The sequence below is a fragment of the Schistocerca cancellata genome, chromosome 4 (genome assembly GCF_023864275.1).
Source record: "Schistocerca cancellata isolate TAMUIC-IGC-003103 chromosome 4, iqSchCanc2.1, whole genome shotgun sequence".
Classification (NCBI taxonomy): Eukaryota; Metazoa; Arthropoda; class Insecta; order Orthoptera; family Acrididae; genus Schistocerca; species Schistocerca cancellata.
In genome coordinates, this window is record NC_064629.1 from 755,061,030 (window position 1) to 755,088,736 (window position 27,707).

Genomic DNA, 27,707 nt, shown 5'->3' on the forward strand with positions numbered 1-27,707 from the left:
ACGGAGATATGTAAAAAGGCAGAATACAGTGATGCAGTCGGCAACGTCTACATAAGACGACAAGAGTCTGGCGCAGTTGTTAGATCGGTTACTGCTCCTACAATGACAGGTTATCAAGATTTAAGTGAGTTTGAACGTGGTGTTATAGACGGCGCACTAGCGATAGGACACAGCATCTCCGAGGAAGCGATGAAATGGTTCAAATGACTCTGAGCACTATGGGACTTAACATCTGAGGTCATCAGTCCCCTAGAACTTAGAACTACTTAAACCTAACTAACGTAAGGACATCACACACATCCCTGCCCGAGGCAGGATTCGAACCTACGACCGTAGTGGTCGCGCGGTTCCAGACTCAAGGCCTAGAGCCGCTCGGGCACACCGGCCGGCGAAGCGATGAATTGGGGATTTTCCCGTACGACCATTTCACGAGTGTACCGTGAATGTCAGGAATCCTGTAAAACATCGAATCTCCGACATCGCTGTGGCCGGAAAAAGATCCTGCAAGAACGGCACCAACGACGACTGAAGATAATCAGTCGTCCAGCGTGACAGAAGTGCAACCCTTCCGAAAATTGCTGCAGATTTCAATGCTGAGTCATCAACAAGTGTGCGAACCATTCAACGAAACATCATCGTTATGGGCTTTTGGAGCCGAAGGCCCACTCGTGTACCCTTGATGACTGCACGACACAAAGCTTTACGCCTTGCCTAGGCCCGTCAACACCGACACCGGCTGTTGATGACTGGAAACATGTTGCCTGGTGGGACGAGTCTCGCTTCGAATTGTATCGAACGGATGGACGTGTACAGGTATGGAGACAGCCTCATGAATCCATGGACCCTGCATGTCAACAGAGGACTGTTCCAGCTGGTGGAGGCTCTGTAATGCTGTGAGGCATATGCAGTTGGAGTGATATGGGAGCCCTACGTATAAATACGTAAGCATCGTGTCTGATCACCTACATTCATTCATGTCCATTGTACATTTTGACAGACTTGGGCTATTCCAGCAGGACAATGTGACACTCCACACGTCTAGAATTGCTGCAGAGTGCCTCCAGGAACACTCTTCTGCAGGCTGTTCCAGCCGCGGAGCGCTCCCTGCTCCAGGGAGCCGTGTCGCTCGCTGTGACCATTCAAGTGGGCCGGCACGCCGGCACGTGGCACGGCTGAGGCAGGCGGCAAGGCAAGCGTTTTCATGTGCCAGCTGCGTCTTACAAGATCGATAACCTCATACTCTTAGCTGCTAAGACGTGGTGACATGCTACACCAGGAAATACGATATTCAGGAAATAAATAAGAAACAACTGTTTTACAAGAAATTGCATACTAAATTTATTGGGTCTCTGTAGCTTGACATTTTCTTTTCATTACAAGATCGGAAGTATCAGGCATCAAAGTGTTCGCAGCGTTAATGCGGAGGATGGCCTTCATTGCTCCATCCTGAAGAAACGATTGTTCCTTACTTTTTACTCTTTTCATTGCTGAGGAAAGCTGCTCACATCAATACATACACTCCTGGAAATGGAAAAAAGAACACATTGACACCAGTGTGTCAGACCCACCATACTTGCTCCGGACACTGCGAGAGGGCTGTACAAGCAATGATCACACGCACGGCACAGCGGACACACCAGGAACCGCGGTGTTGGCCGTCGAATGGCGCTAGCTGCGCAGCATTTGTGCACCGCCGCCGTCAGTGTCAGCCAGTTTGCCGTGGCATACGGAGCTCCATCGCAGTCTTTAACACTGGTAGCATGCCGCGACAGCGTGGACGTGAACCGTATGTGCAGTTGACGGACTTTGAGCGAGGGCGTATAGTGGGCATGCGGGAGGCCGGGTGGACGTACCGCCGAATTGCTCAACACGTGGGGCGTGAGGTCTCCACAGTACATCGTTGTTGTCGCCAGTGGTCGGCGGAAGGTGCACGTGCCCGTCGACCTGGGACCGGACCACAGCGACGCACGGATGCACGCCAAGACCGTAGGATCCTACGCAGTGCCGTAGGAGACCGCACCGCCACTTCCCAGCAAATTAGGGACACTGTTGCTCCTGGGGTATTGGCGAGGACCATTCGCAACCGTCTCCATGAAGCTGGGCTACGGTCCCGCACACCGTTAGGCCGTCTTCCGCTCACGCCCCAACATCGTGCAGCCCGCCTCCAGTGGTGTCGCGACAGGCGTGAATGGAGGGACGAATGGAGACGTGTCGTCTTCAGCGATGAGAGTCGCTTCTGCCTTGGTGCCAATGATGGTCGTATGCGTGTTTGGCGCCGTGCAGGTGAGCGCCACAATCAGGACTGCATACGACCGAGGCACACAGGGCCAACACCCGGCATCATGGTGTGGAGAGCGATCTCCTACACTGGCCGTACACCACTGGTGATCGTCGAGGGGACACTGAATAGTGCACGGTACATCCAAACCGTCATCGAACCCATCGTTCTACCATTCCTAGACCGGCAAGGGAACTTGCTGTTCCAACAGGACAATGCACGTCCGCATGTATCCCGTGCCACCCAACGTGCTCTAGAAGGTGTCAGTCAACTACCCTGGCCAGCAATATCTCCGGATCTGTCCCCCATTGAGCATGTTTGGGACTGGATGAAGCGTCGTCTCACACGGTCTGCACGTCCAGCACGAACGCTGGTCCAACTGAGGCGCCAGGTGGAAATGGTATGGCAAGCCGTTCCACAGGACTACATCCAGCATCTCTACGATCGTCTCCATGGGAGAATAGCAGCCTGCATTGCTGCGAAAGGTGGATATACACTGTACTAGTGCAACCATTGTGCATGCTCTGTTGCCTGTGTCTATGTGCCTGTGGTTCTGTCAGTGTGATCATGTGATGTATCTGACCCCAGGAATGTGTCAATAAAGTTTCCCCTTCCTGGGACAATGAATTCACGGTGTTCTTATTTCAATTTCCAGGAGTGTAGATCCAAACATGCACATGATCTAAGCTGTATTGTTGTGAAGTTTGGGAAATGTTTTTTGCTGTAATGAACGATACCATCGTGACAAATCCAACGTGTTGTAGTACCTCTCTTTCAACAAAGTTGTATTTTGCAAATCAATCATCTCCAATTGAAGTGACGATGACAAGTCATCGGGGGAAACTGAAAAAGGAGTGCTGAACACCTTAAGTTCCATTTACAAATTAGTGATGTCTCGGAATCGTGTTTCAAACGACGTAGTGAGCTGCTTTAACTTTGCTTGGTAATCGCCGGAAGTAGTACCTTCAGGTAGTTTTAAAGAAGCAAGACGATTGAAGAACGTTAAATGTCCATTACTCATCTGCCTCTCAAATAAACGTAACTTTTCCATGAACGCTTTGATCTGGTCGTGCATGTCAACGATTAGCCGCCCTTTGCCCTGCAATGACAGATTTAAATTATTCAGAAGCATAGTTATGTCAGCTAGGAACGCCAGGTCTGATATCCATTTTATATCTTTCAGACAACGCATTTCTTCCCCTGTCATTTCGAGAAAAAGGGATATTTCCTCACGAATGCAAAGAAAATATCAAGAAATTTTCCCCGACTCAGACAACGAACTGTACTGTGGTAAGATATATCCCCATACTCCGCTTACATATCTTTCAGGAATCCTTTGAATTGGCCATGATTCATACCGTGACGCCGTACAAAATTCACACACTTCACGACATCTTTCATTACGCCACCTAGCTCTACTGTTCCAGCACACAGTGCCTCTTGGTGAATAAAACAATGAAGAGTCAAAATGTCTTTCCCGAATTCTTCCCTGAGTTTATTTTTCAAACGAGAAGCAAAACCTTGGTGACGCCCGACCATTTGTGGTGCGCCGTCTGTCGCTACAGAATGGAGCTTATCCCATGGCAAATTCATATTGTCCACTGATTCACAAACAGCTTCAAAAATGTCATGTCCTGTTGCGATGTAATCGAGTGGTACCATATCCAAGAGTTCTTCAGTTACTTGCAGCTCCATGTCGACACCACGCACAAAGACTGCAAGCTGAGCACAGTCCGATATGTCGGTGCTTTCGTCAAGCGCTATCGAAAATGCAACAAAGCTCTCCGCCTTTTTCCCGAGTTGTGTCTCTACATCCGCTGCCATGTCCAGGATTCGACGAGACATTGTTTGCTTTGACAGGCCTGCACCTCCCTTGTAAACAAACATTCTGCAACTGCTACCATGCACGATTTTACGAGTGGTCCCACCGAAAACGGCTTGCCGTCGCAATGATGTGAGCCACCCTGTAGCTTGCTCGAATTGCAGATTCAGTTGTGGTTTCTCCGCTTTCATTCACCTGAAAATTATAAACGCATTACAGAACACGAACTATGTTGCATGTTTTGATACCCTCCGTATTACGAAACCGTTTTTAAACTTACGTCTCCTGGTATGTCGTTCTTAAGCCTGGCTACCAGTTCTCTGCGTGCAACGCCTTCTACCTGATCGTAGTGCGCTGCGTGAAGACGTGTATAATGTCGTTGTATATTGTACCTCTTCGCAGATTTAAATACTTTATGACGATACAGGACACTGCAGACGACCATCCCTCCAATAGAGGTACAGGGCTCCCGCGGCTAGTCATAGCTGTCATCGAACACGGATTATTGCGTCAGTTGCGGCTACATGCGGCCAGGGGGCAGTGAGTTTGCTTTCCCCCTCCACGCGGGCTCCGAGCTGCCGCAGTGAGCGCTCCGGCTCCCTGGAGCTCGGTTGGAACAGCCTGCTCTTCTGAGTTTCAATACTTCCACTGGCCACAAAACTCCCCAGACAAGAACTTTATTGAGCAAATCTGAGATTCCGTGCAACGTGCTGTTCAGAAGAGATCTCCACCCTCTCGGACTCTTACGAATTTATGGACAGCCCTGCAGGATTCATGGTTTCAGCTCCCTCTAGCGCTACTTCAGACATTATTTGAGTCCATGCCACGTCGTGTTACGACACTTCTGCGTGTTCGTGGGGCCCCAACACGATATTAGGCAGGTGTACCAGTTTCTTTGGCTCTTCAGTGTGAAATGGTTGCTGCTCGTCTTCTGTATCGCAGAAGCACGCAGGCCACTCAGTCGTGGCAAAGTCCCCGTATGGAGAGGGATGCCTCTTTCTTTATTTCATTTAACTGTTATTTGTTGTAACGGACAGTGATAAAATCGTATTGAAATGAATAGTCCCAAAGTGCCCAGATATGGAAGTCTGGAACCAGTTTCAGCAAGCAGCTCTACGCTAAGACAGTGAGGCATCGACCTTAACTGCACAAGGGAGAAAAAGAAATATAGTGGAAATTAGCGAGAAGGAGCAGCGTGACATGTAAAAGAGGCACAGACAGGAATTGTAGATTTCAGTGACTATCAAGAAATTTAAATGGAGATGGGTTGAGCATATTGCCAGAAAATCTCACGTATAACGTACTGCACTAAATTTCTAATGTGTTTCTCATACTTTGATTTTTTTCGCTTTAACTCATTGACTGATGATAGTCTCTCTACTGGACGACATTTTGGTGTCTGACGTCAGATTTGAGTAGCTCGTGAAGTGCACTGCTTTGCGGTAGCCCGCTCCCCTTCGCCCCTCAGCCTCTCCGCCCTCTGAATATCAACAGTGGTCAGTAGTGAAGGCGTTGATACTGCAGTTTCTCGTTGTCCAGCCGCGTGCGTCCCACTCGTATTTCGCGATTTACTCAACTTACAAAAAAGTTGTTTTCATTTCATGTGTCTCAAGGACTGTTGAAATCTATCTAGTTGACAGTACTTCAACAGGAGCCGTGTTTATTGTCCTATTTGTACCCGTGGCTGTTGTAGTGAATGTAACTGTGATGCGTTTGTTTAGACAGTAGAGCTGCGTCTCTTCCCGATGATTGTTTCTCGGGTGAAGTCATCCAAATGTTGTCTTCGGGACATTTTGCAATGAAGAACGCCACCACACTGCACCGTAACTACTCGCTGATTGACACACTGTCTTTTCCCGTTCCTTCAACAGTCTCGTGTTGCGGGGACAGCCCTATTTGACGCTGTAGTCATGCTGACGTCATGCCGTGTGGCCATCTGACGTCCAACGTTCTATGCTCGACTGGGAAGTCCCTGGCAACATGCTCCCGTACTTCCATTAATTTCCACCCAGTAGTCAATATATTATGGTACTTTATCTATCTTGTCATTAAGTTTTGCAGAGCAGTGTATATACAAAACCTCGTCAAATGTTTCTATGATTTCATTGTTTGATTGTACAATTTCGATGTGTTTAACACAATTTCTCTTAGTACTTACCAGGGTATTAAGTACTGAATAACTGATGTTGGTGGGAGATCGTACGAGTATTTTACCTGACAACCTGTACTCGTGACTTAACGTTAAGTATGCGCAGCAATTTTTAGAGCAGTATTTCAGTCCCTGCGCTATTGTAGATTTTTTGGCCACTTTCAGCTCAGTGTTTCGGCGGCACGGAGACGTACGAGAAGACGACGGGGGTGAAGTTCACGTACGGCGCTTCACAGGGCATCCTGACGCAGCCCGGAACGGGCATCACGCGCGACTGCACTGCCATCTGTCGGCAGACTCCCACCTGCGCCGCCTTCACCGTCGGTGAGTCCTGCCACGCAGTTAATGACTTTTTCTTCATTCACGACTTCACATTTGCAGTATGTAAATTTTGTTCTATATATCCCACCGAAATTAACGTCTCTAGAAATAACTCAACAGTATAAACTTAATCGAAGCACCAATTAACAGCATCACCTTAGCTTACGAAATTTGTAGTACAGTGTATTTTTTTCTCAGCCGAAAACAATGCAACGAATTCCAAACGTTATGTATGTATTATTTGAAGTCTCCTGAGTGAACGCGCCAAGTTTCCGTCACTTCCGACGGATAGCATAGCTGCAGGACAATTTCAAAAGGTGATGTACAGGGCTATTACAAATGATTGAAGCGATTTCATAAATTCACTGTAGCTCCATTCATTGGGGTTTCTGCCGTCAGAGCGCTCGAGAGCGCAGTGAGACAAAATGGCGACAGGAGCCGAGAAAGCGTACGTCGTGCTTGAAATGCACTCACATCAGTCAGTCATAACAGTGCAACGACACTTCAGGACGAAGTTCAACAAAGATCCACCAACTGCTAACTCCATTCGGCGATGGTATGCGCAATTTAAAGCTTCTGGATGCCTCTGTAAGGGGAAATCAACGGGTCGGCCTGCAGTGAGCGAAGAAGCGGTTGAACGCGTGCGGGCAAGTTTCACGCGTAGCCCACGGAAAATTGGTTCATGCCACAACTGGAGACCGACACCGCCGACTTCATCTTTCAACAAGATGGTGCTCCACCGCACTTACATCATGATGTTCGGCATTTCTTAAACAGGAGATTGGAAAACCGATGGATCGGTCGTGGTGGAGATCATGATCAGCAATTCATGTCATGGCCTCCACGCTCTCCCGATTTAACCCCATGCGATTTCTTTCTGTGGGGTTATGTGAAAGATTCAGTGTTTAAACCTCCTCTACCAAGAAACGTGCCAGAACTGCGAGCTCGCATCAACGATGCTTTCGAACTCATTGATGGGGACATGCTGCGCCGAGTGTGGGAGGAACTTGATTATCGGGTTGATGTTTGCCGAATCACTAAAGGGGCACATATCGAACATTTGTGAATGCCTAAAAATACTTTTTGAGTTTTTGTATGTGTGTGCAAAGCATTGTGAAAATATCTCAAATAATAAAGTTATTGTAGAGCTGTGAAATCGCTTCAATCATTTGTAATAACCCTGTACATTACAAGCAACGTGCCGTCATTGAATTTCTCACTGCAGAGAAAGAAACTGTGGGGAATATTCACAAACGCTTGTGCAAAGTCTATGGAGCATCTGCTGTCGACAGAAGTACAGTTAGTCGCTGGGCACAGAGGGTGAGGTCATCAGTAGGCGGTTCGGCCGAGCTCCCACGATTTGCAGCGGTCACACCTGACATGTTGCAGTGAGCTGATGTTATCATCCGCGAGGACAGACGCATTACGACTCGGCAGTTGGTGCTGCATCTGTCAATCAGCAAAGGAAGTGTGAATGCAATTATCCGCACTCTGGGATATTAAAAAGTGTGTGCAAGATGGGTCCTGCGGTGGCTAACGGTGGATCACAAATCGCACAGAAAAAAATATTTGTCTTGATTTGCAGCAACGTTTTGAACCTGAGGGGGAGGCCTCCTTGTCCCATATTGTGACAGCTGATGAAACCTGGGTTCACCACTTTGAGCCCGAAACAAAACAACAGCCGATAGAATGGCGCCATTCCCATTCCTCACAGGAGAAAAAATTCAAAGCAACTGGTTCCGCCAGTAAGGTCACGATCACCGTGTTCTGGGACTGTGAAGGTGTGATTCTCATTGATGTGATGTCAAGAGGCGGTACCATTAATTCAGAAGCATATGTTAACACACTAACAAAACTCAAGACGCGTTTCTGGCAACTTCGACGCCACAGCAACCCAGGAGATGTTTTGCTGCAACACGATAATGCTCGGCCCCACACAAGTCTGAAGACCGCTGAACACATCGCAAAACAGGGATGGACAGTGTTACCCCAGTCACCCTACAGCCCTCACCTAGCCCCTTCGGACTTCCACTTGTTTGAGCCGTTAAAGGGTGCCATTCGTGGAAGACATTTTGAGGAAGATGAGGAGGTGATTCACACAGTGAAGAACTGGCTCCGCCACTAGGACAAGGCTTGGTATCGACAGGACGTACACTCCCTAGTTTTGCACTGGAGGAAGACCATAGAACAGGGTGTGTAGATAAAACACAATCCTTTCGTGTCTGTAATTCTCATTATTTTCAATAAAGAATTGTTGAAGAAAAAATGCGGTGCATTGCTTTCTGGGCAACCCTTGTACTATATTAAGCTTTGGAAAATTTCCAGAATCCTACTTTCCCTCAAACCGCACAAACCCCCTACTCATGTCTCCTCCTATCGCCACATCTGCCTCACCTCAGTGTTCAGCAAGGTCTTAGAATCCATCCTCTCCAACACACCCATCATCTCTGAACACATCCATCCTCTCCCAACACATCCACCAACACCTGAACCAACACCACCTTCTTTCAATCCAGTCCCAGTTTCTCCTCTGATGACCTGCTCATGCACGTTCATATCTCCTATCCCACCAAATCAACTCCTGTAATTCAGTTATTTTTGTGTCCCTCGACCTATAAAAAGCCTACAACTGTATATGGCATTCTAGTGTCCTTTTCAGACTCCATAAATACGCACTTGCAATTAACTACATCTGCCTTATTGCATTCTTCCTATCTAATCGCCCATCCCTTGTCACTATTAAGAATACCAATTCCCACACCCTCTCTCCCAATGCGGGAGTGCCCCAAGGTTCCGTCCGCTCACCTCTACTTTATCTCCTCTACAGTGCTGGTATGCCAAAATCACCTCCACCAGTCCACCTCCTTCGTTATATTGATGACACCGCTTTCCTCGCTCTCTGCCCTACACTCCAGAAATGGCAACGATCCCTCCAGTCCCATCTCAATCAGTTTACCTTTTGGTGTAAGCAATGGCTCCTCAAGATCAACCCTTCCAAAACCCAGACAATAATTATAGGATGAACCACCCACCACACTCTCCACCTCCATGACTTCTACTTTACCATTTACAACTGTCGTATCCTGTTAACTAACACATTAAAATATCTTGGACTAACTCTGTACTAGCAACTAACATGTAAACCTCACCTACTAACCATCCAACAGAAAGCCGACAATACACTAAAACTACTAAGAAGCCGAACTTGGGGACTACACATGTCCACTATTCTCCACACCTACAGAATCCTGATCTGACCCATCCCTTGTTATTCCAATGTTACATGGATATCTCCCCCACCAAAGTTCTATAAGTCCCTCCAGATCCTTGAAAGCCATGCACTTCATCTCATTTTCTGCATCCTTTTACCTTCACCCACATGGAGCCTCTACCATTTTATCAAATTTCCACCCATCCTCACCCACATCAAACACCTCTGCATCTCCTACACTGTCAATACACTACAGTCCGATAACCCCATTGTCTCGTGTTTAATCAGCAACTCTGGTGTCCTGCCACACCTTCACAAACACATCACTCCATCTTTAAAACTTCACACACTCCATATACTATCTCAATGCAACTTTAGCCAACTCCATCTCCCAGACAACTATCTCTGCCCTGGTATTTATCCCTCCTATTAACTTCAACCATTCCTCATCTTTCCCACTCCATATCAGAGCTCCTCTCTCCTTTTGCCTCTATACCCACCCTTATCCCTTTCTTCTTGTTTCACTCCCTTCCTACACACCATCACTCCCCCTCACCCTCTGTTCTTCCCAATGCCTGTATTCCCACTGTCTGCTTCACCTTCTACCTATCATCTCCATAGTTTCCCCCCGTAACAGACTCCTATCTCTTTACCCATCCACCCCCAACCTCTATGGAACATATTCTCTCCTCGCAGAACACTTCTTCAACCGGTCAAGGTCCTTCAGATGTTAAGTGAAAGTGCAGTGCTACCTCATCCTAATGTGTTTTTAAATTGTATAATTATATTTTTCGTCCTCCCTGTCCATCCTTAATCTTTTTAACTTAAAACGTAAACAGTACTCACATTTCTATTTTTATATCGTCTTTGTAATCTCTTTATGAATACTCTTGGCTGGAGAACGGATATTGTACTGCTGACAGCCCACCCCTCGCCCATATGGGGTGTGGGGGATGAAATAACAATAAAGAAAAAAATACGTTATACCATAAAGCATTCTAACAAATTATTATGTCATATAATGCTCGAAGATATGGTCAGTATGACAGCTATTAAATTCACACTCAAATTCTGCTATATTTCATATTAGACACTTAAAAAGCTCTTACAATATGTTTAAAAATGTGTACCCATGTTTCTGACCTAATTCCTTATTCAACTAGTGTTACCTCTATTACATATAAGTAGAGAACGTTTTTAGTTCCAGTATTATAATCATAATTTACAATATTTTTTGTGAAAATAAAATTTTGCTCATCAATGTAATTAAATTCGCAAAAATTCAACTAATGAAGTAAATGGGGAGACCACAGAAGTGTGCATGGAGGCAAATCGGAGTACCTCAAAACCCTGTAATAACAAAATCAAACCAAAATCTAGAATTTGGCTAATGACATTTAATGTAAATTCTCTATTAAAAATGGGAAAACTAAAAAACATCCTGGACAAATCCAGAGAAAGTAAAATCAAAATTATTGCATTTCAGGAATCATGATATACAGATGAAAATCCTTTTGATTCGGAAGGATAGAGGATATACAAACGAAAACCTGGAAAATGAGCCATGGCAAATTGTCCACAATTTGAAACTGGATTTATAGTAGATACATCAATACTTGATTCAGTCGCAACTTTCAAATCTAACTCGGGTCGGCTCTCCACGATGACAATAAAATCAGCTAATAAGATATACACCCTAATCAACTGACATGCACCAACTAACATCACTAACAAAAACAAAATAGAAGAAGTAGAAGAATTCTGGAACCAATTAGATAATATTCTCCAAAAAATCCCAAATAACCATGTCAAAATCCTTATCGGCGATTTCAATGCACAAATCGGTAAAGAAAAGAAATATCGATATTGGGTAGGTAAATGGTCAGGGCATACACAGACCAATCGGAATGGCATGCGACTCATTGAAATCTGCAAAAACCATGACCTATTTTTCAAATCAACATTTTTCAAGAAAAGAGCCTCGAAAACGAAAACTTGGATCTCACCTAATCCATTACTAGGTGAATATCAGTTGGATCATGTAATGATCTCCCGCATAAATACAGTAGAAATCATGAAACTTAAAGTCCTTAATGGACTACATCTAGATTCCGACCATTACCCAACAAAATTCTCCCTAGATGTCATTCCAGAAAAAAGAAAATTCACTAAGAAATCTCCACACCGTAAATATGATGTACAAACGATAAATAGCAATGAACAATTTACAAAAAAAATTTAAAACCACAAAATTGTCAACAACTGCAAGCAGGACTTTTAAATGCAGCTGAAACTGTAGCACCGCAAACAAGAACACGTAAACACCCATGGTGGACAGATGAGTGTGACCAACTGATAAATCTCAGACAACAGGCGTGGCAAAATTGGTTGTGCAACAAAAATCAAAAGACCCTGGAAGATCTCAAAGATACCAGGAAAACAGTCACAAAAGCAATACGAACAGTCCGTAAACAACATGAAGACAAAAAATTGCAAGACATAGAAAATGATTTCAAGAAAAACAATTCCCGAAATTTCTACAGAGTATTCAAACAAAAATTAACAAAGTACTCTCCTCCATCACTCCAGTTCAAAAATGACCATGGGGAAATTGCTCATACCAACACCGAAAACTGTGAAATTCTTGCAAAATACTTTTCTAAATTACTGAATTGTGAAAAGCCTGCAGAAAAATTTGAGTTCCATCGTACACAACGAAACCCAGACTCAAATCCACCAAGTTTACAAGAGATTAAAGAGATAATTCAGTCACTGAAAAATAACAAAGCATCAGGAGAAGACCAAATCATCGCAGAACTATGGAAAAATGCAGGAGAAAATCTTATTGAAAAACTCAAAGAAATTATACATGAAATCTGGAAACTTGAAAAAATCCCCACACATTGGAAGACTGCAACCATACATCCTCTATACAAAAAAGGAAGTAAAACAGACCCCAACAACTATCGTGGAATCTCTTTATTGTCAATAACATACAAAATTCTGTCTAAAGCCCTACTAAACTGCGCAGAACCTCATCTGGATTCAAAACTAGGCGAATACCAAGGTGGGTTCAGAAAAGGTCGATCTTGCGTAGAACAAATCCTTAACTTGAAAAACTCAATGAAATATTTACATAGTACTTCAAACAAAAGTTATGTCATCACGTTTGTCGACTTTAACAAAGCATATGACAGTATAGACCGAGAATCCCTTTTTGAAATATTAGCAGAATTTGGACTAGATCAAAAGACAAAAAACATCATAAAAGAAACACTCACGGAGACCAAATCCAAAGTAAAATTTATGGGAGAATTGAGCACAGAATTTGAAATAGACACAGGAGTACGACAAGGGGATGTACTGTCCCCAGTGCTCTTCAATTGTGCTCTTGAAAAAGTTATTAGAGAATGGAAAAAAGCAGGTGCACCAGCACACAGACTGGGACCAAGACATAAGGGCATAGAATTACACTGTTTAGCATTTGCTGATGACTTGGCACTGATCGCACAAGACATTACCGATGCACAGAAACAGCTAGAATTATTACAAGAACAGGCAGCTAAAATAGGATTACAAATTTCATTTGAAAAAACAAAATTTATGACTGACGTCAAAGATGCACCTTCTGATCTCAAATTTGGTAATAACTACATCTCTCGAGTAAAAGAATTTAAATATTTAGGTGAATGTATTGCAGAAAATTGTAATGAAAAGAAATCTGTCAGATCAAGAGTCCAGAAAATGGAGACGGCGTTTCAGTTAACAAAAAACATTTACAACAAAAAGAGTCTCTCGTGGAACTGCAAAATACAACACTACACAACAGTAATTAGACCCGAAGCTCTCTACGCATCTGAGACACTAAACCTTCAACACAGAACACTAAAAGAGGAATTAGAAGTGAAAGAACGTAAGATAATGAGGAAAATCCTAGGACCAAGAACTAAAGATGGGGTACATTATCCAAAACCCAATGCAGAAATATATAAAAATATCTCCAAAATAACAGACACAATGCGCATGAGAAGAATCCAATTCATGGGGCACTTAGAAAGAATGGCCTCAAACAGGTTAAAATCCATACATTTTTAAAGAACAAAACTACAAGACCGAACTGGTACAAACAGACGGAAAAAGACCTGAGAGAATTAGGGTCTCCAAATCTACATGATAGAAATGAAATCAGAAAAATCACAAACACACGGGGTTTTGAGGAAGAAGAGAGAAAAACTAACCGACATACATGGTCTACACAACGAAAGCTAGCCCATTCGTTGTTTATGAAGGAATACTGGGAGAAAAGGAAGGCCAACAAATGTTGATTACGCTTGGTCCTAAGTGATCCATACGCGAAGAAGAAGAAAGAAGAAGAAGTAAATGGTAATGACATCAACGAATACACGAACACTTAACCACGTTTCATGCGACTTTCACTCTACAAGCTATGCTCAGTAGAACAATCAGAATTCTGTGGAAATCAAAGGAAAAATATCTGTGGCAAAGTTGAGCTACGCACAGAGAGTTTACCTACATGTTGCGACGTTGGTTACTGCAGCGACACTGACTCAGTAAAGAATGGGGACGGCATTGTAAGCAGAGGCTCTTCCTTCATGGAGATAGCAGCACGAAAGAAGGTAGACAATGCTGGTTTGGAAAAAAAAAGGATGCCACCTCCCACTTAAGACGTCATCCATTATGTCATCAATGAGTTATTGCATGTTGTCACGTCTCCCCTTCCACCCCTTTGACATAAGCCAATTCCACTACGCACAAAATGGCGGGAAATTCAAACATCGGCAGGAAATTCAAAACAGCCAAGGCCTTCTGTTCAGTCCTATGATGTCACTGTGGAAGCAGGGGTGATGTCCTGAGCATAAATTGGTGGGAAATTCAAAAATCTAAGATGGTGCCTTGTCACGGTGGTGCAAGTAGCTCACTTGCGCTAAGTATAGAATCCTCTGGCATACTGGCACAGTCACTGTGACGCCAGAATCTAAGATAAATGGACAAATGGAAGTAACAAGTTTGCTGATCTAGTTAACTTGTTTTCCCCAAGGTATTATTCACTCTGACATGCATAGCTATTTGTAGCATTCAGTTCACTTATAGAGTTCCAGGGTGCTCCCTTCCGTAGTCACCATTTAAACAGTTGTCAACCAAAGTTCAAATCACTTATAGAGTTCCAGTGTGCTCCCTTCCGTTGTCACCATTTAAACAGTTGTCAACCAAAGTTTAAATCTGGTGAGAAATTACGCATGTGTCAAACAGCTTCATTTCATTAAAATTCAAAAATCGTAAGCTCTTTAACAACACAACTGGGGCCACATGTAGGGCTGAGCCAGACGAGGGCAGCTGGTAAGACCCTCCTGTCCACTGCTGCTGCTACTGACACTACCTCACAGCAGATGCACGTGTCCAACACAACACCATCCGCGTGAGACACTACACATATAGAAATAATTCGGCAGCCTAACGAAAAGTAATGAATAATATCACCGATTTTCGCTAGTATTATACAGTTTGTGATAGTGCTACAGTAAGAGCCCAATGTGACCTAAGTTAAAATAGCATGGGAAATTAGAAATGTAAGCATTATACCTTGCTTTAACCCATACTGAAATATTGTGGGAAATTAAAAATGACCTTTAACCCATACAAACGTTCTGGATGGGAAATTTAAAAATTAGAGGGTTGATGCGTGCTCATCCCATTGGCAGGATTTCTGAGGTGAAAGGTTAGGTACTACTCATGTCAAATTCACCTCAAAAATTATTTGTAGGATGTATGCCAGCTATTAAACCAAGCTGTAATATGCGTTGTTCATAGTAAAGCCCCAGTCCTGCCATGGGCTCGTCCTTCTTATATTCAGCCATGCATCAAACATGCAAGCTGGGACAGGCTGGGAGGAACCAAATAGGGCTGTCAATGGCCCGTGGTCTGTAAGTACGTAAAAATGGCGTCCATATAAGTACTGATGAAAGTGAATAACCATGTAAATAATAGCCAAAGCCTCTTTTTTCAATTGGATATAATTCTGCTGTGTCTTATTCAGTGTCTTTGAAACAAAGTTAATCGGTCTGTTAGTAGAACCCATGCGGTGTGACAACATTGCACTGGAACCGCAAGAAGAGTTGCCCACAGCGAGAATGACAGGTTTGCAGGGGTCGAAGTGTACAAGGTATTGGTCACTTAACAGTGCATCCACTAAGCGCTGAAAAGCAGTCTGACAATCACTGGACCAAAGGAAAAGGGACACCCTTGCGGTGCAAACATTTCAATGGAGCCGCGAACTAATCGCCATTTGCTATTAAACTAATGTAATATGTCAACTTTCCCATAACTGGCTGCAGTTATGACACATCCGTGGGGTCAGGCAAGTCACGAATGAAAGCCAAATGCGAGTGCGACAGATGAATCCTGTGCGCTTTAATCACATGACTCAGATAACTTACTCTGTTTCTGTGTTAAAAATGAAACACTTGGAACGATTACACTTTAAACCTGCTTTTAATAACACTTTGAACTATGCATCCAGGTTCTGCAAATGTTCAGCTGGCGTATGGTCAGAGACGACTATGTCGTACAAGTAATTAGCACACGATGGTAATTGCGACGAAATTATTCCAAACACCTGTGAAAAATAGATGGAGCTGATGCGCTACCGAACGGTAACCGCTGAAACTGAAACGGGCTTTGATGGGTACAGATCACAAAAAGGCAGTTGCAGATCTGCCTTCGGTAAGTCAGTTTTTGAGAAAAAATTACCTTGCCCTAGTTTGCTTATTAAATCTTCCAGGTGCCGTAAAGGAAAAGAATCAATCACAATTTGTGGGTTAACAGTAGATTTAAAATCTGCATAAATTCTCAAGCATCCGATGGCTTCGAAAGAAGAACCATAGGAGAGACTTCAGTTTAACTGCATCGTAATCCTGCAACCCCTGCAGTTCAACTGCTATCCAATCTCGGAAAGCATGTGGGACAGGACGGGCATGAAGAAACTTTGGCTGTGTATTGTCTTCTAAACTTACATGGAGCTCAAGTCGCTGTGCCTTACCTAAACTACGTTCAAACAATCAACTTTTTTATCACACAAAGCGTTGACAGAGGCAAGCAGCACAGCAGAATTTACTTGCAGCACTTTTCCATCAACTAATAACCCAAACAAATCAAAGCATCAAAGTATCCGGACACCTGACTGAAAATGACTTACAAGTTCGTGGCGCCCACCATCGGTAATGCTGGAATTCAGTATGGTGATACCCCACCCTTAGCCTTGATGACAGCTTCCACTCTCGCAGGCATACGTTCTATCAGGTTCTGGAAGGTTTCTTGGGGAGTGGCAGCCCATTCTTCACGGAGTGCTGCTCGGAGGAGAGGTATCGATGTCGGGCGGTGAGGCCTGGCACGAAGCTGGCATTCCAAAACAACCCAAACGTGTGCTATAGGATTCAGTTCAGGACTTTGTGCAGGCCAGTCCATTACAGGGATCTTATTGTCGTGTAACCACTCCGCCACAGCCCGTGCATTACGAACAGGTGCTCGATCATTTTGAAAGATGCGATCGCCATTCCCGAATTGATCTTCAACAGTGGGAAGCAAGAAGGTGCTTAAAACATCAATGTAGGCCTGTGCAGTGATAGTGCCACGCAAAACAACAAGGGGTGCAAGACCCCTCCATGAAAACACGACCACACCGTAACACCACCGCCTCCGAATAGTACTGTTGGCACTACACACGCTGGCAGATGACGTTCACCGGGCATTCGCCATACCCACACCCTGCCATCGGATCTCCACATTGTGTACCGTGGTTCGTCACTCCACACAACGTTTTTCCACTGTTCAGTCGTCCAATGTTTACGATCCTTACACCCAGCGAGTCGTCGTTTGGCATTTACCGGCGTAATGTGTGGCTTATGAGCAGCCGCTCGACCATGAAATGCAATTTTTCTCACCTCCCGCCAAACTGTCATAATACTGGCAGTGCTGCAGTTTGGAATTCCTGTGCGATGGTCTGGATAGATGTCTGCCTTTTACACATAACGACCCTCTTCAACTGTCGGCGGTCTCTGTCAGTTAACAGGTGAGGTCGGCCAGTACTCTTTTGTGCTGCACGTGTCCCTTCATATTTCCACCTCACTATCACATCGAAAACAGTGGACCTGGGGATGTTCAGGAGTGTGGATATCTCGCATACAGACGTGTGGCTCAAGTTACACCCAATCACCTGACCACGTTCGAAGTCCGTGAGTTCCGCGAAGCGACCCATTCTGCTCTCTCACGATGTCTAATGACTGCTGAGGTCGCTGATATGGAGTACGTGGCAGTAGGTGGCAGCACAATACACTTAATATGAAAAACGTATGTTTTTGGGGGTGTCCGGATACTTTTCATCACATAGTGTGTCCATACCAAAATTGTTTGTACAGTTACGTGTACACAAAACATGAAAAAACTGTCTTTTTACAATAGGGAAGCAACACACATAAAACAAGATTGTTCTGTCCATTGAAAGGTAACAGCGTGACAGTTGGCTGCTGTATCCGAGGGCTACCTAATTGTTCATATGTGGTACGATTAAGCAGCTTAACAGTGGCTCACCTTTCCAAATGCAATTACAAATTTTTATTCGTCACATGCAGATGTACAAACAATTTATTAGACTGTCCGTTGATTACCAAAGAATGTTTGTCCTGCAATCAAGGTGAGCTAGGAACTTGTCTGTACTCACAGGCACAGCAGAAACAACATTCACTCCTATCAGGCCAGAGTTCGACTTAGACTTTGAAAACTGCCCGCCACCTGATTGCTGAAGATACACTGTTCGTATATGGCTATACCCTGCGCCATTGGCGGGACTTGTTAGCACGAAACTGAAATCTTGGGGCACGTCTAGCTTGAGTGGTAGCGGACCCCTAAAATCATTCACCCTTTACTACAGAAATGGCTGGAGCTTGCATGTCAAGTTCAGTAATGTCTATTATGTCCTGAGATTTAATTATTGACAACTCAGTACTCAAGTTCAGGTTCGAAAGTTTCGGAATAGAGGCCCGAATGCGTGCATCCGAAATATTGTGAGTGATAATGTCGCTAGGCATTATGTCACTGTAGCTTGAACGATATAAGTATTTGAGCTGACACTGTCTTGTCAACCCACGCAGTTCCGTGACCCATTGTTTATACGACTGGCCTGGCTGCTGATTTAGCCACAAGAACTTATTCCTAGCAGCTGCCAATTGGACTTGTGCTTCAAAATGATCAGGTTGTGTACGACGTCGTGCTGAAATGTAAAAGCTCCGAAGGTTTTATGTGAAAACTCTTAAACCTCTTTAAATAAAACATTATTAACGATCTACATCTTCATTCTTCATGTCTACGTATTTGCATCCCTTGTGGAAGTAGGGCTTTAAATTGTAGCATGTAACAAGGGGAGGGGGTGTAACGTAACTATGTCGGTGCATGAGAAATAGCGTACTATAATCGACTTTCGAATTCGAAGAGTTCTTTTACACATGGAGCACCCTCTCCATGAGCATGACAATGTCAGACCACACATGAGCGCTGCGACATCTGCAACAATCTGACACCTTGGATTCACTGTCATCGGTCATCCTCCAAAGCGCCCCGACTTGGTCCCATCCAGTTTCCATCCGTTTGCAGACCTTAAAGAAGAGGACTTCACTTTGACAGGGATGAAGTGGTTCAAGCAGAGGCGAGGTTGTGGCTGCGTCAACTAAGTTGCCGTTGTTGATTGGGGGGGGGGGGGGGGGGGACCAAACAGTGAGGTCATCAGTCCCATCGAATTAGGGAGGGATGACATTTGCCTGCAGCAATTTAGGGAAATCGCGGAAAACCTAGATCAGGATGGCTGGGTTTGAACCGTCGTCCTCCCGAATGCGAGTCCAGTGTGCTAACCACTACACCACCTCGCTCGGTGTCAAAGAAATCATTCACCAGTGATGGTATCAATAAAGTGCTCTCTCGTTGGGAGAAATGTTTTCGTCGTCAAAGTGACTATGCTGAGAAATAAATATATAGACATGAAAATTAGAGATGCGGAATATCTTTAAGAGTTTTCACATAAAAAATTCGGAGGCCTTACCTTTCAGCACACTCTTGTCTGTTCCACATTGCTAAAGGAAGTATCATTCCACAGCAACTGCTTCCGAGCACAATTCGTAACAGCGATCGGCTGTGCCGGCGGGGTGCGAGCTGTCAACACTGCAAGTCCCAGCGGGCCGCGTCAGTCACTTTTTTTTTCTTTATTGTATTTCAATTCCTCATCGGGGCGGGCTGGCAGCAGCATATGCGCTGCTCTTCAGCCGAAAGACAATAGAACATACAACAGAAGACATTTAAAAATAACATAAAGGAGAAAACAAGATGTACATAGATATAAAAATGGGGGTTACATTATGGAAGACAATAGACGAAAAGGGGCGACTGTAAAATGGAGATAAAAATCGTAAAAGAGTAGCGCACACAAAAAACCACACACTGGGACAATTAAAAGAACACAAGGCGAAGTATGACCGGAGCGTTAAAGTATCGACGGATGGCGTAGCACATAACAATCACTGACAGTAACACTAAGTACAAGTCCAGCACACAATTAAAATTACACCTCTCGACGCACAGGATCGTCAGTCACTCGAGTGGAGTGTATTTATAGGTGAGCGCAACTTCCACGCATGCTCGGGACCAGCGAGATATACGGGCCCTGCAACGAACTTGTGACGTCACACTAGACAGCTTATTCGTCACACTTCGCGAACGCTCGGCTTCGTGCAGGATCCACTGGAAATCAATATTTAATTGAAACGGTCCCCACTAAACATCTTAATTTTGTCGTGTGCTATCGAGAACTTGTATACATTTAAAAACGCATTAAGGAATCAATAAACTCGTCTGAAATATTTACTCGCTCCCCACTGAGGATGGTTGCTGGCACTCGTAAGACCTGCAGTGTTACGTGTTGTGAACTACGGCATACGGCCTGTCTTTCTCGTGGGCGTCGACCCATGCTGGAATCACATCGTCGTCGATTGCTTCTTACATACAGTACATAGCAGTGGGCTGTATTGCTAATGGCAGTTAACTTTGTTCTTCTTGAAATGTGGTGGACAAGTAGAGTATTGACCATTACTCTCGTAAAAAGTAACTTCCTTGTTCGTTATATGTATTTGCCGCATTGTCGATGGTTACAATTTGACTTGTAAATAAGTATAAGTGTCGTAACTACGTAGGCTTCCTGCGCTGGTGTCATGATTAAAATTCTTCTGAATATTGTAACTCGTCATTGCATAAAACACTTAAATTGTAAACTTAAAACCGCCGTTGCAATCGCACTGCAACCGCCTTCCACAAGGAAAGACCACCCTGAGGAAGCCCGTTGCAATACGGCCGAAACGTTGGTTTTAAATTTATAATAAAATATTTTATACAATGACGCGGGACAACACCGAGAAGAATTTTAATCGTCAAGTATAAGTGTGTTTCATTTTTAGGGTTGCTAATATTTTACAGAGTAAATAAGGGATCTCTTATTTATGGCAATACAAAAATACTCATCACTCATTCTTCGCTCAATTTTACTAATCAGAGTCTTGGCTACCTCAAAAGCTTCCGTTATACGAACATAGAAATTACAGACAAAGGAAGCCTACAAAATACACTCCTGGAAATTGAAATAAGAACACCGTGAATTCATTGTCCCAGGAAGGGGAAACTTTATTGACACATTCCTGGGGTCAGATACATCACATGATCACACTGACAGAACCACAGGCACATAGACACAGGCAACAAAGCATGCACAATGTCGGCACTAGTACAGTGTATATCCACCTTTCGCAGCAATGCAGGCTGCTATTCTCCCATGGAGGCGATCGTAGAGATGCTGGATGTAGTCCTGTGGAACGGCTTGCCATGCCATTTCCACCTGGCGCCTCCGTTGGACCAGCGTTCGTGCTGGACGTGCAGACCGCGTGAGACGACGCTTCATCCAGTCCCAAACATGCTCAATGGGGGACAGATCTGGAGATCTTGCTGGCCAGGGTAGTTGACTTAAACCTTCTAGAGCACGTTGGGTGGCACGGGATACATGCGGACGTGCATTGTCCTGTTGGAACAGCAAGTTCCCTTGCCGGTCTAGGAATGGTAGAACGATGGGTTCGATGACGGTTTGGATGTACCGTGCACTATTCAGTGTCCCCTCGACGATCACCAGTGGTGTACGGCCAGTGTAGGAGATCGCTCCCCACATCATGATGCCGGGTGTTGGCCCTGTGTGCCTCGGTCGTATGCAGTCCTGATTGTGGCGCTCACCTGCACGGCGCCAAACACGCATACGACCATCATTGGCACCAAGGCAGAAGCGACTCTCATCGCTGAAGACGACACGTCTCCATTCGTCCCTCCATTCACGCCTGTCGCGACACCACTGGAGGCGGGCTGCACGATGTTGGGGCGTGAGCGGAAGACGGCCTAACGGTGTGCGGGACCGTAGCCCAGCTTCATGGAGACGGTTGCGAATGGTCCTCGCCGATACCCCAGGAGCAACAGTGTCCCTAATTTGCTGGGAAGTGGCGGTGCGGTCCCCTACGGCACTGCGTAGGATCCTACGGTCTTGGCGTGCATCCGTGCGTCGCTGCGGTCCGGTCCCAGGTCGACGGGCACGTGCACCTTCCGCCGACCACTGGCGACAACATCGATGTACTGTGGAGACCTCACGCCCCACGTGTTGAGCAATTCGGCGGTACGTCCACCCGGCCTCCCGCATGCCCACTATACGCCCTCGCTCAAAGTCCGTCAACTGCACATACGGTTCACGTCCACGCTGTCGCGGCATGCTACCAGTGTTAAAGACTGCGATGGAGCTCCGTATGCCACGGCAAACTGGCTGACACTGACGGCGGCGGTGCACAAATGCTGCGCAGCTAGCGCCATTCGACGGCCAACACCGCGGTTCCTGGTGTGTCCGCTGTGCCGTGCGTGTGATCATTGCTTGTACAGCCCTCTCGCAGTGTCCGGAGCAAGTATGGTGGGTCTGACACACCGGTGTCAATGTGTTCTTTTTTCCATTTCCAGGAGTGTAAATAGTTCAAATAGTGTTTTCTACGGAGAGCAGTGCTTTGCATTACAAAATTCGTCACACAAACGATCTTCACTTATATCATCTATGTGCGTCCATGTTTTATTTTATTGCTTGTATTTATGAATACAGTTTGCTTCTTCTTGCACAGATTCGTTCGATTTTACATACTTAAAGAGTTCTCTACATTCAAAATTAAAAACTCCCCGCTATTTGCAGTTCTGTTTTTATAAGCTCGGTGGTACATTTGTTGTACACCTCTGCCCATTTGTGATTCATTAGGGAAAACGTTCTTTCTACCTCAGCATTTGAACCAAGAGTGCTTAATGCATAACCCACTACCTTCAGCAAATTAGGAACCTGAACATTTTTGGCTCTCAAGGTACAAAAAACCTTAACCAACTTTCTGTTTGCATTGCCTTCCAAGGATGTGGCTTGTTTCAAAATATCCTTTGCATTACAGAATTCATCAGACAAACGATCTTCATTCATATCATCTATCTGAACTGAGTCAATAATTTCTTGAAGTTGTATCAATTTTATCTCGGAATTCAAAGAGTAGTTCAAAACTCTATTGGCATTGGCAGTTGATCTTCAGATTTGAAATTCTTGACTAAATATGTTTCCAATGAAATATAAAATTCCACAGGAGTGTTTTAAATGCGTTTTCAGGTTCTGCGACAAGTTTATTTATTAAAAACTTTATTTATGGCAATACAAAAATACTTATCACTCATTCTTCGCTCAATTTTACTAATCAGAGTCTTGGCTACCTCAAAAGCTTCCGTTATACTAACATAGAAATTACAGACAAAGCTGTGACGTGTCAAGTGAAATAAATTATTTTAACTAGCATTGCAAAACTAATAAAAATACTGGATAAATTCGAAATACTATGGGCACAAAATAGTCAAAACACGGCATTCCCGGTAAACACGGGTTAGTTGGTAACCTCATTCATTCTCCAATGTGTGTTTGATGAAAGGCTGCAAATAAGAATGATGAGTCCATGGCAGGATTGGCGCTTTGCTATGAACAATGCATATTACTACTCGTTTTATTAGTTGGTACCTATCAGAAAAATGTTCAAATGTTTGTGAATTTCTAAGGGACCAAACTGCTTAGGTCATCGGTCCCTAGACTTAAACACTATTTAAACTAACGTATGCTAAGAACAACGCACACACCCGTGCCCGAGGGAGGACTCGAACCTCCGGCGGGAGGGGCTGCCCAGTCAGTGACATGGTGCCTCTAACCGCCAGGCTACTCCGTGCGGCTGGTACCTACCTCACACAATCATTTTCTGTGGTGCATTTTGCAAGCATAGCACCTAGCCTTACATTGCACATGTAGCGGCAGTCGGAACTGTTATTCTTCACTTTGCATTGGGCTATCGTATCGGTTGTATGAGCTCAACGTCCCTATGCCCTTATCTGTCACTGTTACATGGATGGTGTTTTGTAGGACTCGTATTTTTGCTGTGAGGCAGTATCAATAGCAGAAGCGGGACGGAGGGTCTTGCAGACCGCTGATTGCTATAAATAGTCATACGTGGCAGTGAGACCAGGGATACTGCACCCTTGTAGTGTTCCTAGATATCGAACGAGCATTCCACAAACTTTGACACCAGGGCTTGCTGTTCATACTGCTTAACATGGGTATCCTAGCTAAAATGGTTAGACTAATAAAAGCATACATCACTGAGCGGACCTGCAGAGTGCATGTAACAAACCAATCTTCTGAAGCCTTCACCCCACGTACTGGCGTCCCTCATGGTGGTATCTGATCCCCTCTTCTGTACACCGTATATACAGCTGACGTACCTACCATAATTAAGCTACGAACAACAACCATACAATGGAAGACGTAATCGTACCTCCAACGACTAGAAATGTGGATGGTGAAATGGAGCATATGACCAAAGCCGGTGAAGACTCAGACAGTCCTTTTCAGACATAGACATCTTACAAAAAAAGCCAACAAAACGAAGACGACATCAGACTCCCATTGTGGGACGCACTCTTAAGGATCAATTGTACAGCCAGGTACCTTAGGATCCATCCGGACAAACACCTCAGCTGGAAAACCCACCTGACACACCTCCCGAACAAAACCCGACTAAGACAGAACCTAATCCACCAGGTACAAGGTCGCATCCATGGCTGCAGCACACAAACTACAGCCCACTCCTATAAAACTTTTATTTGACCTGTCCTGGAATATGCGGCAGCCCCCTTGGGAGGAATACACTCCCAAATAGCAAACAGAATATACAGCACAGATTGGAGACTCCTGTGCAGTATAGCTAAACTCCCCTACAGCACGCCAAGCAATGAGGTCTACCTAACAACCAAGGTAGAACCACTCTAAACCAGGCTGGTCAAGCTTCGAGCACGATACGGCAGACGCATATTGAACAAAAGGCCCGACATGGAGTACCTGATCTCCACCAACAATAGAACCCGACGAAAACCAGAATTCAAATACATCACCCCTTCCAGCACAATAGCCCTCAATACCGCCAAAACTTACCCAGAACTAGCCCCCATCCTGGAACCACTCTCACCCAACTCTACAACCCCACCTCAACTTGACAAGAGAACAGATCACTGAAACTCATAAACACACACACACACACACACACACACACACACACACACACACACACCACCACCACCACCACCACAGCAAACGCACGATTGTGGACCTATGTCTCTATGGTAGCTCTAAGAAACTGAACACTATAAATAGAAATTGTAAACAGTAATTAAGACTCTACACTTCAATATGTACTGTTTATCCTCCACTAGGCATAAGTTTACCTCAACCTTCCCCATTCCTATCGATCTCTCTCCTCTCCACACTACCATTTTATGTATTATGCAACATCTTTCTATTTGAATTAAAGAAAATGTATATTACATTAGAAGCAACACAATCTTTAAGTAATATTATTGTACTACGATTACAGAAAACGCATAGTTTGTTAAGAAAGAACAATGTGAATGTAATAGTGCCAGGATGAATAATACAAATTGTAATATCAAAATGAAAGACTCAGTTGTAGTCTATTGTCAAAATGAAATGTGCACTGAATTGCATTAAATAAACAAATTTAAATTAAAAATAAAATGTAAAACCGAACAGCTGAAAAGAGTATACAGCAAGCCCTCGAATAACCCGCCCATCTCCATCAAAGGAGGGAATGAAAAGCGAGGAAAGAAAAAGCTTGGAGAAACAGCAACTTCCCTTTGTCCTAGCGTCTTGGCATCTGGCATCATAGAGACTATGTCACTATACCAGGAACTTCTATACTTAGCACAAGTGATCTACTTCCACCAACATGACAATGCACTATCTTGAATTTTTGAATTTCTTGCTAATTTATACTCGGGGCAACAATCCTACTTGCACAGTGGCTTAATAGGACTTGAGAAAAACACGCGCAAATTTTTTAATTTACCGCCAATTTTTGAATTTACTACCATTTTATGCATAGTGAAGTCACAGGCTTGGAGTGGGAGAGGTGACGAAACCCGATGATGATGTGGTGAAACAAGCGCTGTACCATTGTGAGAGATACAGGGGCGAGCGAGTGCTGGGACTTAACCCTGTTCACTCGCCTCTGCGTAGCATACAAAGTATTGCGCCATAATCTAAGAGCGAAATTAAAAATTGAAATAACTTTTTCAAATTTTTGTCATTGTATGCTTCAGTACATTAATGTTAAAACTGTTAAATTTCAAAATGATCAGAAGTTTTGGCCACTTAGATTTATACAGTGTGGTCAGAAAATGTCTGAAACGCTTGTAGGGATGTCGCAGGGCAGGTTGTACTGAGATATGAATGTTACAAAAACAATTCGATACGTTGCGCCGTTTCCGAGTTATTTAGCATTGAAGTTAGCCAATCAGATCGTCGCGCGCGTAAATTGAAGTTTCAGCTAACGAGACAAAGCACTCGTTGGGCAACACCGCCCCTGGCAGGCCGCTTGAATGCGAGTGCGCGACGCCCCGATTGGCTAAATTCTATGTTAAATAACTCAGAAACGGAGCAACGTATCGAATTTCTTTCTTAACATTTATGTCTCAGTACAACCTGCCCTGTTACAAGCATTTCACACATTTTCTGACAACCCTGTATAAGCTATATTTTCTCGTGCAACTGCTGTTTTTCAAATTTCTTCCTAATTTCTGAAAATCAGTGAACGAAAAATGTTTGGTAGCCATGTTGAACTACTACACAATGCAACACAGATATTTAAGGAATTTCTCATAGCTTCATTCATAATTAAAGATTCAAGTGAAATCTCCTAGCATTGAATCATCTCTCATCAATAGGTACACACGTCTAAGAGTGTTTATACGCTCAGCGAATGATGTGTACCGTTTCATCACACAAATACTGAGTATGCATTTCCTTGTTGCTCAATTTACTATCAAATTCTACGAAATCTAATTATATGTATAAAATTCATATAATCCACGAAGTATGTTCTCTATTTCGAATAATTGATCATTAATTATTTGGTATTCACAGATTACGAAACTTCTCGGTGTCTGTCCTACAACACTGACTCAGCTGGACATCGAAACAGTCTTCACGACAAAATAGGGAGCAATTTCTTCGAGAAAATATGTCTGCGTGGAGGTAAGACACGTATTCAACGCTCAACGATTTTCTCTTAGCGTATAGCGCATAAGAAGCTAACTTTTTTCTATTTCATTAAGTTTGTTACAATCTGTCAGCTAAAATTAGAATGTTTATTCAGAAGTGAAGGTACAAAAACCAGGTACCAGAACGCTGTGAAAGACATTATATGAAGGGCTT

General features: G+C 44.2%; 1 protein-coding gene across 1 annotated transcript in view; it reads left to right on the top strand.

Moving 5' to 3' along the window:
• Window positions 1-27,707, top strand: part of LOC126184487 (uncharacterized) — a 514,130-nt gene that overhangs the window by 171,249 nt on the left and 315,174 nt on the right. The window contains exons 3-4 of the mRNA XM_049926880.1: window positions 6,415-6,573; window positions 27,417-27,527. Of these exons, the coding sequence (XP_049782837.1) occupies window positions 6,415-6,573; window positions 27,417-27,527 (270 nt within the window). The remainder of the gene's footprint in view (window positions 1-6,414; window positions 6,574-27,416; window positions 27,528-27,707) is intronic.